Source organism: Sitophilus oryzae, unplaced genomic scaffold, assembly GCF_002938485.1.
Source record: "Sitophilus oryzae breed Bouriz unplaced genomic scaffold, Soryzae_2.0 scaffold_213_pilon_pilon, whole genome shotgun sequence".
NCBI lineage: Eukaryota > Metazoa > Arthropoda > Insecta > Coleoptera > Curculionidae > Sitophilus > Sitophilus oryzae.
In genome coordinates, this window is record NW_022146767.1 from 126071 (window position 1) to 144429 (window position 18359).

Below are 18359 nucleotides of genomic sequence, written 5' to 3' on the forward strand. Positions count from 1 at the left end.
GTATTTTCATATTTTTTTTAGCAAACTGTATATAAATATAACTGAGTTTACGAAATAAAGTTGATATATTTATATACAGTTTGCTAAAAAAATCAAGGAAATAGAGATAAAAATTAAAAAAAAATATATCATTTTAAACTTGACCAAAAATGTTTCCGTTGCGTTTTTTTTGCATCCGAGAGTATATTTATATCTAGCCGAACTCAACCAGTTTTTTCGAAGTCCGAACAAAACTCTAGTCTCTTTTTAATAACACTACACCGTTTCCAAAATATGCTAAATGACTCGACGACACGGCCTGAATACTTTATCAGTTTACCAAGCAGAAAGGAGAGTTTTTTTTCATTCCGTGTATACTACGCTATCCATAAATATTCCCTAAATTGCCCTCCAGTGTAATTTATAGATAGAAGCCCTGCAACTGACTGGGGGCTGTTTTTATATCTATTCTATCGTCGGAAAGGGGCGTTTTTTGCAGGACCAAAAAACTTGTTTTGATTTTATTGGCTTAATTAAAGACAGATCCGAAAACAAAAAAAGTCGTGCCGGCATTCAATTTGCCGTCTATTGTTGTGGGAAACAATATACCGTCAAACTAGACTTAATGATCAACAACGCACTTATTTTTAGTTAGTGTACGCTGTGTTTACTTGGAAAATAATAGACGAACGATGTGTTTATTAGAGGGAAAATATGTATACTATTCGAAGTAGTTGTTGTTAGAGCAACTTTGTATTAAGGCGACTCGTGTACTTGGCAAGAACGCCAATATTTTCGTACTTGGCAAGTATACTATCTTTGTAAACAACATTTTTTTGTTTGCAACAAGCTTGGCTTGGTTTGGTTTGGTACTGAGGCGGACTCTCACGACTTGTGTACTTGTACAAACATTTGTTATTGGCATATACTTGCCATGTCTTGTGAGCAGTTTTCTTGTGCAATTATTTGTCACTCGTCGCGCAAGGTGGGCGCCAAGATTGTTGCAAAAAAATGTTGTTTACAAAGATAGTATAAGTACTTGCCAAGTACGCAAATATTGACGTACTTACCGAGCACACGAGTCGCAATAATCCGCCTTAAAGGCGGACTCTCACGACTCGTGTTATTATTGTATTTTTGGCTCCCTTTCTGATCACTTTAGAATAGAATAATAGAAAATAGATAGAAAATAGAGATGTTAATAAATAAAGATTTTTTTTCAGTCTTTTACGTTAAAAGATACTAAAAATACAAGAAATGTCCTGAAATCAAAACTATACTAGGTATTTTCTATAGATGGTCTGAATAAATATCGTTATTTTAAACCATATAGGGTGTTCAAAATTCTATGCCAACTTTTTAAAATATAAAATCGTTTCTCTTCGTTTTTTTTAATAGAACCTTATATATTATTCTCTTGTTGGATGGAGAATTAAAAGAGAAATATTTTTTGTATTTAAAAATAGTTACAGGTTTTGCAGATATTCGTAATATTACACTACAAATGGTTTTTTCAACAGTATTTTTTTTAATTTTTGCTAAATACTTAAATAATACATTTTTTACCTTGTTTATGAAAATAAGTTTAAAATATATCTTTAGAAAGCTCATAACAAGGCGAACAAAATAAAAAAATATATACCGGGTACGTCTCAAAAGTGGCTCATCCCTATAACTTTTTTTATTTTTTTAGTTAAAAAACGAGATTTGGTATGTTAGTATATCACATAAATTAGGATTTATTGACGTATTCAATTGTTTTCGGTCACTTCCGGTTTTACCGGAAATGACTACAACTTTTGATTTTTAAATGGCACCCCGGGATTTTTTTACTTTATTCGATAGATAATGTCACTTTGAATATAATGACATATCATATGTCAACTTTTGACATTTTCGCATATGGTTTATTTGAAATTATAACTTGCGGTTCGTAACGAAAATTTGACTTGAAATACCAAGTGTGTGGTATCAAATTATTCGTAAAAAAATGCTTTTTCCGAATATGCTAATGAACCATCCTCGCTCCATTTGAAAAAATTGAGATATGATTAAAAATACGATTTTAGCATTTTCTAAGTGGCCAGGACAAGGCACTAAAAACATTAGACCATCAAATCTATTTTTCCAAGGCTCCTTGATGAAGAAAAACACTATTAACAGAGCCATATGGTACTGTAGATTGAATTTTAAAATACAATTTTTTATTAAGCGAGAATATCAAAAGTTGACATATGATATGACATTATATTCAGAATGTCATTTTCTATCAAATAAAGAAAAAAATACCGAGGGTGCCATTTAAAAATCAAAAGTTGTAGACATTTCCGGTGAAACAGGAAGTGACAAAAACAATTGAATACACCAATCAATCCTAATTTATCTCATATACTCAAGAACGGTAAACTAATAGGATTGCTTATCCTCATAAGACGTACGTTCGCCTCTTCCCGCGCTTCAGCTGACAGTTGTGATGTCATGATGGTATGTATTATTAGTTGCCTATGGTAAACTTATAAAAATAACAGCTGAGAAATTTTGAGTTAATTATTTTGTCAATTTTAAATGTGAAAAAGGTGTCTTTAAAGTTTTTAGAGCTATAGAGTGTATAAATACGTTCATTTTGTGTTGTGGATTGTGACAAAGTGCATACTAAGTGCCCACGATTTTGTTTATTAATTATTTTAAAGCAAAATATGGAAGTACTCTAAAAAGAATGCTTGCAAAAGGTGATGCTGGGAATAATTGCTGTTCTTAAAAATGCATTATCCGAGTATTTAATACGATTTATACAGTTAATTTTCTATACTGCATACATATAAGGTGTTTAAATAAATAAACTAAATTGTTACGTTAAAAATGTATTATTGTAAAAATTTAAAATTTGGATATTTGGCAACGTTGCGCCACCTGTAGGAATACTTCCTTCTTGTCATGGCTGCCGGCAACTGAACACTGTTTATATTTTATTCACAACAATAAGTTATTTTTCAAGAATTAAACAAGTTGAAAAAGCTCGCGAGTGTTTTATTCAAAGAGACAAGCTAGTAGAGAATCAGTGCAACATAAATAAAATGGTCCAATCGAGCTGGATAATTACATTCGGGCGATAAAAGTTCTCAAGGTTGTTGTCGGCAGCGCAAGAGAGCAGGTTAGTTCCTTTAATTTTCCATTTGTTTTAACCGTTACCCTTGTATAACCATTTTGTTAGTATTGTTTTGTTTGAATAAGAACTGTCGTACGATGGCAGAGCTAGATTTATTAATCCGGCAGCGCGCGGCTGTTAAGGGAAATCTTACGCGGCAAAAATCATATCTAGAGCAAATTCAAGACGAGGAGATAAGCGAACGTATAGTCGTGGAACTAAAACTAAGGCTTTCTAAGGTAGAAGTTTTATTAGATAAATTTTATGAGATTCAAGATGAAATTGAGAGTAAAGTTGAGGAAAATCAGTTAGGGGCGCAAGAGCAGGAACAGGAAAATTTTGAAGTTTCATTTTATAGTACAGCGGCTGATTTTCAAGAGATTTTAAATAGTATTGAGACAAGAAATGTTTCCCAGAATGATAGCAATGGCATGGTACCTACTGAAAATGTATCTTCGGTAGTACCGCAAAAATTAATACAATTGCCTGCCTTAAAATTACCTACATTTAGCGGCCGATACGATGCTTGGGTCGAATTTCGCGATGCATTTAAAGCGTTAATACATGAAAATTCGGATTAACTAATGTGCAAAAGTTTTATTATTTAAGGTCGTCCCTTAAGGATGATTCTTTGAATTTAATAGAGTCTATACCAGTGTCAGATTCTAACTATCAGGATGTATGGCGGTTGTTGCATGACAGATATGAGCAAAAATCATTATTAATTCATAGTCATTTGAGATCATTATTTGAATACCCAGTAATTGACAGGGAAAGTCATGCCAATCTTCGCACATTTTTTGATTCTATGACAAAACACGTTAGGGCATTAAAAATTTTAGGGGAAGAAACAGATAAATGGGACAGAATTTTAATTTATTTGTTTTGTACGAAAATGGACAAGAATACGCGAAAAGAATGGGAAATATTTGATTATAAGGGAGAGCTTCCGACGATGTTTGACTTAAATAAATTTTTAAAGCAAAGATGTGATATTCTAGAGAAACTGGAAGTGACAAATAAAGGTCCTCAAAAAGAATACGAAAATAAAAATAAATATATTGAAAGGGGTCCTAGGGTGCAGCAAAAATTCAATGCGTACAGTAGCTACGAAAAACCGGGTATAAGTTGCTTCTATTGTAAACAAAATCATACTATATTTAGATGCGAGAAATTTTTGAATTTGACAATCGATAAAAGGTCTATTGAAATACGCAAGTTGAATTTATGTAGCAATTGTTTCAGGCGATCACACGAGCTGAAAGACTGCAGACATTCCGGTTGTAAAAAATGCGGAAAATATCACAATACATTACTGCATAATCCTAGCGTCAATGCCACCACTATACGACAACAAGCGACCGAGCGAGGGAGCGAGACAACCGCGAGAGTCACGCATGATACCGATGGTGACGTACACGAGGCTCAAGTAAGCGGCGTTGCCACGGTTAGTTTAAATACCGAGATTTTTCACGATACAGGGGAATTGGTTTCGCGCGAGGGAAAAATGGAATCAGAAGACAATGAGACTATGCATGCGATGAGTAGTGTTTATAATAACACATATTATGTTGGTAGTCAGGTTATGCTACCTACGGCTATTGTCAAAGTGGTTGATTCATTTGGTAATTTACGCGAGTGTAGGGCATTATTAGATAGTGGTGCGCAGAGCAACTTTATTAGTGAAAAAATGAGTAAACTTTTGAACTTGGAATTATTTCGAGGGAATTTTTGCATATCAGGGATAGGCAATGGCATTTCAAAGATAAAAAATAAAACAAGTGTTAAGTTGTTTTCGTGCGATGAGACTTTTAGTATGACGATCGAATGTTTAATTATGCAAAAAATAACAGATAATTTACCTACAATTTCTTTTGACAAAACTGAGCTAGAGATACCTAGGGAAATAAAATTAGCCGATCCTAATTTTAACGTAAAAGGAGAAATTGACTTGTTAATTGGGTCCTCCGTGTTTTGGGATCTTTTATGCGAGGGAAAATTACATGTGAAAAAATCGAGAATTATTATACAAGAGACCCGTTTAGGTTGGGTAGTAGGCGGTGTTATGGAATTGTCTAGGTTTACACCAGAAATTAATAATACGGTGGTAGGTTTGTCTTTGGATAAAATGATCACAAGATTCTGGGAAATCGAAGAGATAGGTTTAGAGAAAGTTTTGAGTGAAAGTGATAGATATTGCGAAGATCATTTTACTAAGAATTTTCAAAGAACTCAAGAGGGAAATTTTGTTGTTTCCATACCGTTTAAAGAGAGTATTAAGAAATTAGGAGATTCTAGGGAGAGGGCTTTGCAATATTTTTATTCACAGGAAGTTAGGTTAGAAAAGAAGCCAGAGTTAAAAAGGGAATATATTAAGTTCATGAATGAATATTTAAGCATGGGTCACATGATTGAAGTGAAAGAAGGTGAATTTGATAATACTGTTTCATATTTTTTGCCGCATCATGCTGTGGTACGTGACGACAGTGTGACCACTAAGGTGCGTGTGGTATTCAACGCTTCAATGAAAACTAAGTCAGGTCTTTCACTTAATGATATTCAATATTGTGGTCCTACTCTTCAAGACGAGTTATTAGCAATTATATTAAGATTTAGGAAGTATGAATATGTTATGACCGCGGACGTATCCAAAATGTATCGTATGATTTTAGTGAATGAGAATGATAGAAGTTTGCAGCAAATTTTCTGGAGGCCTGATGCATCTGAAGAAGTCAAGATTTATAAACTTAATACAGTGACGTACGGTACGGCGTCTGCTCCCTATCTTGCGGTGCGTTGTTTGTGGCAATTAGCCAAAGAAAACTCAACAAACTATCCAGAGGCAAGTGATTCTATTCTTAAGTCATTTTACATGGATGATTACATAGAGGGCGCTAATAGCGAAATGGAATTACTAAAATTACAATGTGAGGTATCTAATATTTTGGCAGGGGCTGGATTTGAATTACGAAAGTGGCTCTGTAACAAGAAAGATCTATGTGAAAAATTTAGAATAAACGAAGAGATTGATTCAAAAATAATGACATTTGGGGAAAATGAGTCAAGTAAAACTTTAGGTGTTGTTTGGAATGCTTGCTTAGATAACATTCAATTTTCAGTCAATATTAGAGAATATAATGTAATAAATAAGCGTAGTATTTTATCAATGATTTCGCAGATTTACGATCCGTTAGGTCTTGTAAGTCCGATTATTATAGTGGGTAAGCTATTAATGCAAAAACTATGGGAGGCAAAGATAGGATGGGAAGATGAAATACCTAGTTCTATTAAGTCAGATTGGTTGACATTTAAAAATAATTTAACTTACCTGAATGATTTAGAAATCCCTAGAAGAGCAATGTATTTGAATTATGATATTATAGAGCTGCATGGATTCAGTGATGCGAGTCAAAAGGCGTATGGTTGTTGTATTTTCATAAGGAGTATTAATAAAAAAGGCGAATGTATTTCTAATTTACTTTGTTCAAAGTCGAGAGTGGCTCCAATTAGGCAGGTAACACTGCCGAGACTTGAGCTGTGTGCTGCGTTGTTGCTTGCAAAATTGGCACAAAAGGTTATTCAACATTTAAATATTAAATTTAATAAAATTTGCTTGTGGTCAGATTCACAGATAACTTTATACTGGATACAAGGGCCTTCGAATAAGTGGAAAACCTTCGTGGCGAATCGCGTGAGTGAGATACAACAACTTACCGATGCTACGAATTGGTATTATGTGAAGTCAGCTGACAATCCCGCTGATTTGATTACGCGTGGAACGGCTGCTACTGAATTATTAAATAATAAATTTTGGTGGTCAGGGCCAGAATGGCTTTTAAATCCAAGTTTTGAGCCAACAAGTTTTCAAGGTAAGGATGATTTTAATTTTCCAAACGAGTTACCCGAACAAAAAATTATTGTAAATTTAACAATTGAACACTTTGATATAATTTCAAGGTTTTCTAAGTTTTCCAAGTTAAAAAGAGTTTTTGCATATTGTTTACGTTTTTTGTGGAATGTTCAGTGTAAGAAAAAGAATTTAATTAAAAGAAGCGGTACATTGTCTATAGAAGAGTTAGATCATTCTGTTAATGAGTTAGTTAAAATAGTACAAAAAGAATCATTTACAACAGAGTATCAAAGAATGCAAGAAAACTTACCTATAAGTAGAAAAAGTACATTGTTATCGTTGAATCCTTTAATGCATAATGGAATAATAAGGGTAGGAGGTAGATTGCAGAAATCAAACCATGAATTTGACAAAAAACATCCGATTATATTACCTAAAAATAACTTACTAACTACACTTATACTTACAGAAGAACACAGGCGTCTTATGCATGCAGGACATACACTTCTTTTATCGTCAGTTCGAGACAAATTTTGGCCAATTTCGGGCAGAAATCAAGTAAAAAAGGTTATAAGAAATTGTGTTACATGCTGCAGGTTAAATCCTAAATTTAATACTTACCTTATGGGCGATTTACCTGAGAATAGGGTCAATCAATACTTACCTTTTTATAACACTGGTTGTGACTTTGCCGGACCTTTCTTGCTTAAAGACCGAATGACTCGAAAGCCAAATTTAATTAGGGGCTATGTATGCATATTCGTATGTCTTGCAACAAAAGCTATGCATCTTGAGGTTTTAACTGATCTTACTACTTCTTGTTTTTTAGCGACTTTCAAACGTTTTATCGGTCGACGCGGGAAACCTTTAAATATTTACACAGACAATGGCAAGACATTCGTGGGAGCAAATCGTGAGCTAAAGGAACTATTTAATTTCATTAATAATCAATATCAACAGGAAGATGTCAAATTTTATTTTACAGAACAAAAAATATGTTGGCATTTCATTCCTGCTCGTGCACCGAATTTTGGCGGGATCTGGGAAGCAGGGGTTAAGAGTTTAAAATTTCATTTGAAACGCGTTGTCGGTGAGGCTCACTTATCTTATGAGGACTTCGCGACGGTTCTCATTCAGATCGAGGCAATACTCAATTCACGTCCTATTTGTCCAATTTCACCCTCCCCAGATCAACTTAATCCCCTAACTCCAGCTCATTTTCTTGTTGGGAGAAGTCTAGTATCACTCCCAGAAAAGTCTTACATTGAAACCTCAGAAAATCGCCTAACAAGGTTCCAGAGACTTCAGTATATCGTCCAACACTTCTGGAAGCGATGGCACCAAGAGTACCTCCATGAACTGCAATCCCGGAGTAAATGGAAACACGGTGATCCCTGTCCTATTAAAGTAGGATCCATGGTGCTGGTGAGCGAAGCCAACAGTCCTCCTTTGCAATGGCCTATGGGATGCGTGCAGGAGTTACATCCCGGGGTAGACGGTGTAGTGAGAGTGGTGTCGGTAAAGTTTAAGAATGGTGTCTATAAAAGGCCTGTTACAAAATTGTGCCTATTACCTTGTGACAGCAGCGAACCAACTAAACTGTAAACCCTAAACTGAGAATCTTTATGGTGTAAAAAGCTAATTTGTAACAATTAAGAATTTGGTTGTTAATTTGGTAGTTTGTAAGCAAGAAAATGTTATTAAGTTAAGCTGTTAATTTTGAAATTATATTTCAAGGCGGCCGGAATGTTACGTTAAAAATGTCTTATTGTAAAAATTTAAAATTTGGATATTTGGCAACGTTGCGCCACCTGTAGGAATACTTCCTTCTTGTCATGGCTGCCGGCAACTGAACACTGTTTATATTTTATTCACAACAATAAGTTATTTTTCAAGAATTAAACAAGTTGAAAAAGCTCGCGAGTGTTTTATTCAAAGAGACAAGCTAGTAGAGAATCAGTGCAACATAAATAATGAACGTTTTGCATTCGGTAACCAATAATGCACGTGTGTGTATTATTGGTTGCCGGATAAGGACTAATAACCATGACAAGGGCTACAATGACGTCACAAAGCGTGTAGTTTTCGCATGCACCTGGCGGACACTTTTGGCTAAATGAGCAGTCCTATTAGATTAACTGTTCTTGTCATATACTAACATACCAAATCTCGTTTTTTTATCTGAAAAAATTAAAAAATTATAGGGGTGAAACCTTGAGACGCACCCGGTATACAGTGAATCCCATTTAAAAATGAAATTTTTGGGTTAAAATTTCCCTTTTCCCTCCGGATCTCGAAATTTCCCATAAATCATGAAATTTCCCACGAGTTGGCATCACTGACCTCTACTCATAAACAAGAATCTCTGTAAAACACATGAAAATGGGACACCCAGTATAAACAAAAAGAGCATCAAAATATGGTCACCAAACGCGTTAATTGAATTCTAACGATATGGGGAATCCTTTTAATAAAGACAAATTGCTCCAATAAAACCACTGGGCGCTGCCGATGTGGACGTAACATTTTAATAAACGATGTCGTCTTTTTATAATTGACATGTCATTTGGTTGGAGATTAGTTGACAAACAGCGGAAAACAACCGACGCAAATTAAACGTTCAGAATTTAATAAAATGTTCTGTGTTAAATCAAGGAATAGCAATTAAGGTTTGTAATGCAGCTGGATTTGTACTGTGCCAAAACATACTTATCGTACAACAATGTCTTGGAAATCTATATATTATATAAATCTCTAAGTCCTGACTGATCACTGACTCATCAACGCCCAGACCAAACCCTTGACCCTAGAAAACTGAAATTTTGCACAGAGGTTCTTTTTATGATGTTTACGTGAGATAAGAAAGGGTTTTTTAAAATTCATCCCCTAAGGGGGTAAAAAGGGGGTGGAATATTACAATATTTTTTATTTAAAAAACGGTCAAGTTTTCGAAAAAACGCTTAAACACGTATATTTTATTTTCTTTTTTTACATATTTTGAGATTTTTTAAAAATGTATACAGGTAAACACGTATATTTATTTTTTTTTTTACATATTTTGAGATTTTTTAAAAATGTATACAGGGTGTCTCGAAAAATCTGATCATTGATTAACCACGATCCTGCGTAAAGCGCTTGACGTAAAAGTTGATTTTTGGAAACGGATTTACTTTAGGGTGTAGAGGTTCGATAAGAAGGATTTTTTCGAAACTCGAATTCTAAGGGGTAAAACCACCCGTCAAATATTAGAATATTTTTTATTTAAAAACCGGTGAGTTTTTCGGAAAAACTCTTAAACACGTATATTTTATTTTGTTGTTTTACATATTTTAAGATTTTTATAAAATTTATACAGGGTGTTTCATAAAATATGGCCATTGAGTAATCACGATTCTGCTTAAACTGCTTGACGTTTAAAGCTGATTTTGGCAAACGGATTGACTGTGGGGTGTAGAGGGTCGATGAGGAGGGGTTTCTCTAATCTCAAATTCCAAGAAGAAAACGCCCCTCAAATATTACAATATTTGTTATTTAAAAAACGTATAATTTATTTTGTTTTTTACATAATAATAATAATAATAATAAATAATGTTTATTCAAACTGATCCAATTACAAAGTATATACAAGACTTATACATAACTTACGAATACAAAATAGTGAATAAACATAATATCCTCTTAAGGTAGAACCTTGTCTGAGGAGTTTTATTTCTACAACAATAACTACAATATTTTATACTAAATTCTTAACTATATCTAAATGTATCAAATTAATATATTTCATTGTCCAACACTTAAACACGCTAAAAAACAAGTTATTACACAGCGGTCTTATCTCCTATATCTAGTATTTTATAGGAATAATTTAACGAACATTTTATAAGTACTACTACTCCATCATTTTTATTTAGACTTCCTTCATTATATATAATGTTGTATCCCGGTATCCTATATAAATCAATATTCCAAATTTTAAAACTTTCAGTAAGTACTATACAATCAAATTCAAAATCTATTCCACGTAAAAGAACAAGAAGCTCATCAAAATTGTGATCTATGCTACGAATATTATTATGAAAAAGTTTAAATGATGATAATTCAATGCCAAATTTACATATATTAATGTCATCCACCACATCGGCCTCAATCAACCTTGTTTCAAAGTCCCCAATATATGAATTCATTGTTATCTTATATGTTAAGCTTTTAAATATTTAACTTGCAATCTGACCCATATCGGAAACACCTAATTTTTCAAAAGAGAATAAAAGATAAAATATATATTTTTTTTGTTTTACAATATACTCCAAATACCTTTAATAAAGAAACAAATACTCTATATTGGTTTATAAACGTCCATGTATTTACTATATATTTAAATATTAATAGTCTATTTATTTTTAGCCCAACACCAAATTAAATTTAAACATATACTATATTTTAATTATTTAAAAGTCCCAAAAGTGCAGAGTAAGCAAGTCGCGATATATGCTTATATCTCCAATTAGACTAAATTACAAGGAAATTGTAGCCGCGCACAAACGAGCGCCATCAATGTATATAAATAATTCACTCACGTTTTGTTTAAAAAAAATGTCTCTTTACACTTGACGACATCTTCATTTCTATACCGGCTTCGAGTAACTTCTTGTTGCTGATCTTCCCTTATTAGTTGAAGGTAGGGATGCGGTTATAAGGCCAGCCGAACCCCTGCGAGTTTGCGTAGTCGATGCTCCCGGATTAATGGTAAATTCAATAGTACTGGTCGGCTTAGCTTTTGGATCCGGATAGTGAGTTTCTTGCTTGTGACGTTCTATAGGTTGTACAGGTTGTTCGTTGACGGGTGTCCCCGGAGCACTTAGGGATGGTCTAGATGGAATATCGGTAAAGACTTCATAATCAGATTCGTTACCTTTATTTCCTCTCTCCACCAATTGTTCGTAATTATAAGTTTCGCTGCCAATTACAAGAGTATCCCCTTTTAATGTACGCCCTTAAACCCTTTTCCTTTGCCTCTTTTAAATTTTGTTTGAGTACCTTGTTCACCACTCTCTCTTTCTTGGAAAGATCGTGGTTAATAAAAATGTTCTTTCCCTTCAGCTTATAGGCGCTTCGAAGAATCAATGCCTTTTTTAAATATGAATTGAGTTCTATACGTAGCGGTTTCGTTGAGTCGTTTCCTAAGTAGTATAAATTGTTTATATCGCTTATATTTATATCTACTTCTAACAGATTTCTTAGTTGCTCGGTTACCCAATTAGCTAATTCAAAGTCCTTTAGGTTTCTGTGGTCCCGTAGCCCAAATATTATCAAATTGTTCTTCCTAGCTAATTTTTCTAGTGCTTGTACCCTGTACTCTATATCGTTTAATTTACTTTGTATTACAGTAATACTCTCCTTTAGAACTTCCGTTTGAATTGACAAATCCTCTCTCACCGTTTTAATGTCTTCTTTTATATTCCTTATGTCTTCCTTATTTTTAAATTTTTCCATATGTCTTCCTTATTTTTAAATTTTTTAAAAAATCATACAGGGTGTTCCAAAAAGTTGGGTAATTGATTAACCACGATTCTGCTCCGGTTTGTATGTTAATGGAAATTCTTGCTTTGCTTTATCATATCTCCATTACAAATGATTAATTCGACGCGAACGAAGTCGCGGGTACATGCTAGTAATAGTTATAATTTTGATTTTAACGTAGGCCAACACTATAATTAGATTAGGATATAAATTTATTTTCTGATACAAATATAATTGATATTTATATCGTATATACCGCGTGTGTTTCAAAAGTGTCTCACCTCAATTACGCCATTATTTTTTTAGATGAGAAAACGAGATTTGGTATGTTAGTATACAGGATGGTCCGAACTGTATTCCGGAAACTTCGGCAGTATATTCTGCAGCTAAAAATAAGTAAAAAAGTTCGTATAAATGTATATCCTAAAATGCTTAGTTTCTGAGATACAGGGTGTAGAAATTTCAATTTTATTTTGATTTTTTTCAAATAATTTTTGAAGTAACATCAATATTTTAATGAAAATCAGTGTCTGGGAGTTTTTTGACATGAGAAATTTGATTTTGATATCCATATGACTCCTACTTCTAAAGGGCGCCACCTACACATTTTTTAACTGGTTTGAATAGTAATAACTTTTCGTCCGTACCTGTATAAAACTGCTGAGTAAAAAATGTACATTTACGACGTTTTTTACGTAAAAAAGGTCTCCTGGTAAAAATCGCTACGAGTAATGGTTCTCGAGATATTTGGAATCGAAATTATCAATATCTGTCATCATTGACATAAATTAAACATGCTAAATAGTTATTAGACTGAAATCATAAATATAAAATGTTTTTGTGCCAAGATTCACCAGAAACTGTTTTATCGCCATTATGATTAATTAAAAAAATAAAAATTTCCCGAATTTATTATTTCAGTCAAATAACTATCTATTCAACGGCAACGTCTGAATTTTTTGTCAATAATGGCATGTATTGACTATTTCAATTCTAAATATCTTGAGAACGGTTGTTCGTAGCGATTTTTACCAAGAGACATTTTTTACGTAAAAAGTCTAGGAAATTTATATTTTTTCACTCAGTAGTTTTATACAGATGTGGACGAAAAATTATTACACTTCAAACCAGTTAAAACACATGTAGGTGGCGCCCCCTACAAATAGGAGTCATATTGACATCAAAATCAAATTTAAAAAAAACTCCCAGACATCAATTTTCATCCAATTATTATTTCAGAAATGATTTGAATAAAACCGAAATAAAAATGAAATTTCTACACCCTGTATCTCCGAAACTAACCATTTTAGACTTTTAAGAATGCTGAACACTTCGTCGGGTAGCAAATATTAGGACGATCTATCATATGAGCAGAAGCTGCCATGTCGTGAAGCGAATTCTGGAAATAAATTCCCGTAAGTGGCAAAAATATGAGAAATTCATGCGGAAAACGTTTAGAGTGGGAGCGAAACCAGTTTTTCGACATGACTTATGGTTTTTGAGAGAATTTCGTGTTTTGTTTTCCAAAATATAAGCGGATTTACTTTGTATAGATATTTCAAGCTGTTGGTAGTACTTATTTAAACGTAAGCAAAACAACATATTTAAAATAGTATTCTGTATATTAAGTAATATATAAAATATAATAATATTATAATATATAATCTATATTTTTTTAATAATAATAATAGCTCCCGTTTCACGCCTTGGGAGTAACAAGGTACAGTTTGCCATACTACAGCCGTTCGGTATACAATGGAGGTAATGTGGCTAGCACTACGCGTCAATCGCCTATTATTACCTCAGGATTGTGAATCTCAAGTACTCATTTAAGGCTGAGTCGACCTAGGTACCCAAATCTCGATAAAAAACATATTTTCTCTCTATCGTTTTTCGAATAAGTCCAAAATAACGGTTATTTTAAAATAACAGTTATTTTACTTTGAAAATTTTCAAAAAAATGATTTTTTGCTAAAATTTTAAGAACCACTGGATCTTTTCTGGATTTTCTTTCTTGTAAATTTAATCTAATAGTTATGTTGCCATATTATCAAGAAATTATGTTTTTGAACTAAGAACTAAAAAAAATTCCAAAAAATTTTTCAAAAAATTTCGAATTTTCAAATTTTTTTTTGGCGAAAAATACCTCATAGGCGTGTTTCTGGGATTGAACTATACTACCAGTTAAAATACTTGCACTTATTTCTGGGACACCCTGTATAATCTTTTGATAATACTTTAAAAAAATATATATAAATATATACTGGAAAATTGTCGATATCTTGCTGCGTGTCATTTTAATTAATATACTCCGTATATTTTCTCTTCATATAATTTTGTTACAAAGTCTATGTCAACTAAGGAAATGTTTTTTTCCTGTTCTTAACCTATGAAGTTACTTTCCTACTTTAGGTCTGTCCCAGACAGTTTTACGACATCGAGAGCTCTCAGTAGTAAATACAAAATACTAAATTCTAGACGCAAAACCAGTGTGCCATATTATAGAGATATTACATTTTTTTATGTAAAAATTAGAAAAATTGCAACGTTTAAAAAAAAAATCCGTGAATAAAACCTCATAGACGTATTTTTACGGTCGAAATATACTACCTCAAAAAATATCTGTACTTATTTAAGACCCTGTATTGCTTAACACAATTTGTGTATTTTATTTTCAAAATCTGAATTTGAAAGTATATTTTATAAATATATGTATGTATACTCTGTTTTTTTTTCTCAGGTAACATTTCGACAGACGATGACAGAAGAAATGCAGATGACGTCCAATACCAATCTATTTATTTTACTAAAAAAAGTTTCTAATATTTTTTAAGTTAACTATGGATGGGTTTAAATATAAATCCGTCATACGTCGTCTCTTGTTGTTTTTAACCAGTTTTATTGGTTTATTTCAAAAATGACAGATCATATTTCAATTTTATTAGTTTGACGGAACGATGAACGACAAACGGACGCCGATGCGTATGAACTCGCCTTTAGATTTATGAGGCTTGTCAAAGTCTTGCCAAATTATAGGATATAATTTTGTGTCAACTTATGTCAAATATCTGCGTTTTGGAAGATGATGCATTTTGATTCGTGTTATTACGTGTGTTTTGTGTCTTTTGAAGTGGAGGAAAAATCGAGGGAAAATTAACTGTAGACCCAGAAGCACAGTTTATAGTTAATACTTGCGGCCCAGGCACAAAATCTTATACACCAATACCATCAATAAACTTTTGTATACCATGTCGTCGTAGATAAGTGCATCTCGTATATGGTACAAGGATTATCGTACTAAACATATACTAAAAGCTGAGGTAGCTGTAAAATATCGACATCACACAATAGGTAAATAATGGATTTTAGTACTGCAGAAAAATAATATCAAAAGGTACTGGTTTAAAAAAATTAAGATTAAAGTTAATTAATCAACCTGGTATAAAATTTGGTAAGTGTTATTATTAATAAAATAGTTTGTTTTATTTATGTTGTTTTATTTAGTTTTTTTTTCTCAATATTTTGAAGTAATCACTTATCAGTCAAATTTTAAATATATTAATTTTCTACTATGCGTTCCAGTTGTACTAACTTATTTCTTTGTAAAATAAAATAAACTACTTTGAAATTAAAATGACAGACACATCTATTAATGTCAAGGATCTTGTCGTTGGATAAACTATATCAAGGCTTTGTATGTTGAAAACTTATTTAAAAAAATCAAATTATGACAATCTATTGATTAGAGAGTACCTACCTTAAACAATGAGAATTTATTTTATATATTTTTATTTTTTTTTAATCGCAGTAAAAATATTCATTGATCACATAATGTATCCTCTTTTTTCTTTTTGTTTTCTCTCTTGATTAAAATTAGCGTTTTAAAGGAGATACCCTTTATAATTGGATTAGACGCGTATGTAAATAAGGACCGAATTAGGCCCAAAGTATCGAACTCATTCTAAATTCGTCGAATCGATACAAAAAAGCGGACACGGATACGATGTCCGAATATATTAATAAAAAGGACATAACCGAAAACGTGGCGAATGAATTATAACTGTCGACAACAGATCGAAACAGCCCATACATTATTCATTAACTAATTCGAAATAGTTCGTGCATTAAATCGTTTAATTTTAAACCACATAATTACATTAAATACCCTATTTTGTCAATTTAGTACCTACATTTTTAGATTATATTTATTTATTTATTTATTTCCTAACAATTTTTTTTTCGTTTTGACACTTTAGTTTTGTATTTCGATATTTTAGTATGTATGTATTAAGTGAATTGTGTTGTGATGCTTTAAGCTTAATTTTTTTCCATGGAAACTGTTAAAATGGCCTTATATCTATCAAAAATAGTAGATAAAATAGTATTTTAACCACAAGGGTAGATTAAATGATATTTTAACAGCGAGAATAGATTAAAAACTTTATTTCTTCTCGCACGTTTTTTAATTGCTTCCATTTTTGAAAAATGTTGTATTCCTTACAAGGTTATTCGGGATTTAAATAGAAGTAGTTTGGATATGGCGTTTGTCGCCTCAGCATCAATATCTTGTTGGTAATTTACTTATTTCGTTGAGCCATTTCTGGCTCCAATTCAATAAGCGATCGACACGAAAGAAATTTAAAAAATATTGAGTGAAAGAGAATTAAAAAATATTGTAACCAAACTGACAACTAAAGAGGCAGCTTTATTTATTTGTCAAATTACATAGAAACCAACGCCAACTCAGCACAATATTTTTTCCACTAGTAATAAATTCCTTGAAATAATAATTTCTGAATATTTTTTAAAACGTAACTCGCTATGGAAAGAAATATTGTCTAAAATTGCATTATCGTCTCCCGAAATCTTTTTGGTGGACGATAAAATACCATTTTATCGTCTTGTTTAAAAAATAACTACTACTAGCAGACGTTGCAGTCGAACATTGATCTTTTTAGAGCCTCTTTTAGTGTGGAATGTAAACGATAGCTTAATAGCCGTTTCATCGCAACCTTAATAGAATGTTTTGAACAGGAATGCGGTAATAATGACTCTTTACGTCCCTTAAGTGCTGTTGTGGAGGTGAGCTATGTTGATGTAAATAACTGTTTTTATATTTATAATTAATTCATTTTTGTTTCCTAAAATATTTGGATTAAAAGAAAATATGTAAAGGTAGGCAACGTTGTGCCGGTAAGCTTAATCATGCAACTAAAAGTTTATTTGTTATAACCTATATTAATAATTTTAGAAAGTGCCTTAAACTGTTTATTGAACTTTTGACTCAGAACAAAGGTCGATTAATATTCTTTTAAACTTTGACTCTAAATATAAACGGTTTGCTTTCGAAAAATCGAATTAAACTATCAAGAATAGACTTGAGCCAAAGTGACTGTGATATTAATATCAAAAACCCATTATCGGGTAAGAGAAACACCTGCCAATAACTATTAACTGACTATTAACTTACTGGTGCAATTTTATCGAATAATTGTTGACCCAATTGCGTCAAAACATATTTTGAGCATAATTTGTCACGCCATGATGGTCAGTTTATACAAAGTTTATTAGTACTGGTTATATTTACCTAGTTTATATACCACCGAATTAAAAAATAAATCCATAAATAACTTTTAATACAATACGTTTTAAAAGATATTATTTTTTTATATTTTTTGTTTCTAAATAAAATAAAATAGTACACACATGGCCAAAATTATTGCATATATAATATATCGTTTAAAAATATACGGAAAGGAATTTAAAGAATTTTTTTATACATAGCTTTGATAATCTGTAATAAACATTTTTTTGTTAAAATGGATATGGTAAACAATGTTTATCGTTCAGACCCAATATTATTAC

General features: G+C 32.2%; 1 protein-coding gene across 1 annotated transcript; it reads left to right on the plus strand.

The window, feature by feature from the left end:
* The first annotated feature begins 4019 nt into the window (after positions 1-4019).
* LOC115884225 lies at positions 4020-8579 on the plus strand. The gene has a single exon (XM_030902734.1). It carries the CDS (start codon positions 4020-4022, stop codon positions 8577-8579), a length of 4560 nt encoding a protein of 1519 aa, XP_030758594.1.
* The last annotated feature ends 9780 nt before the right edge of the window (positions 8580-18359 follow it).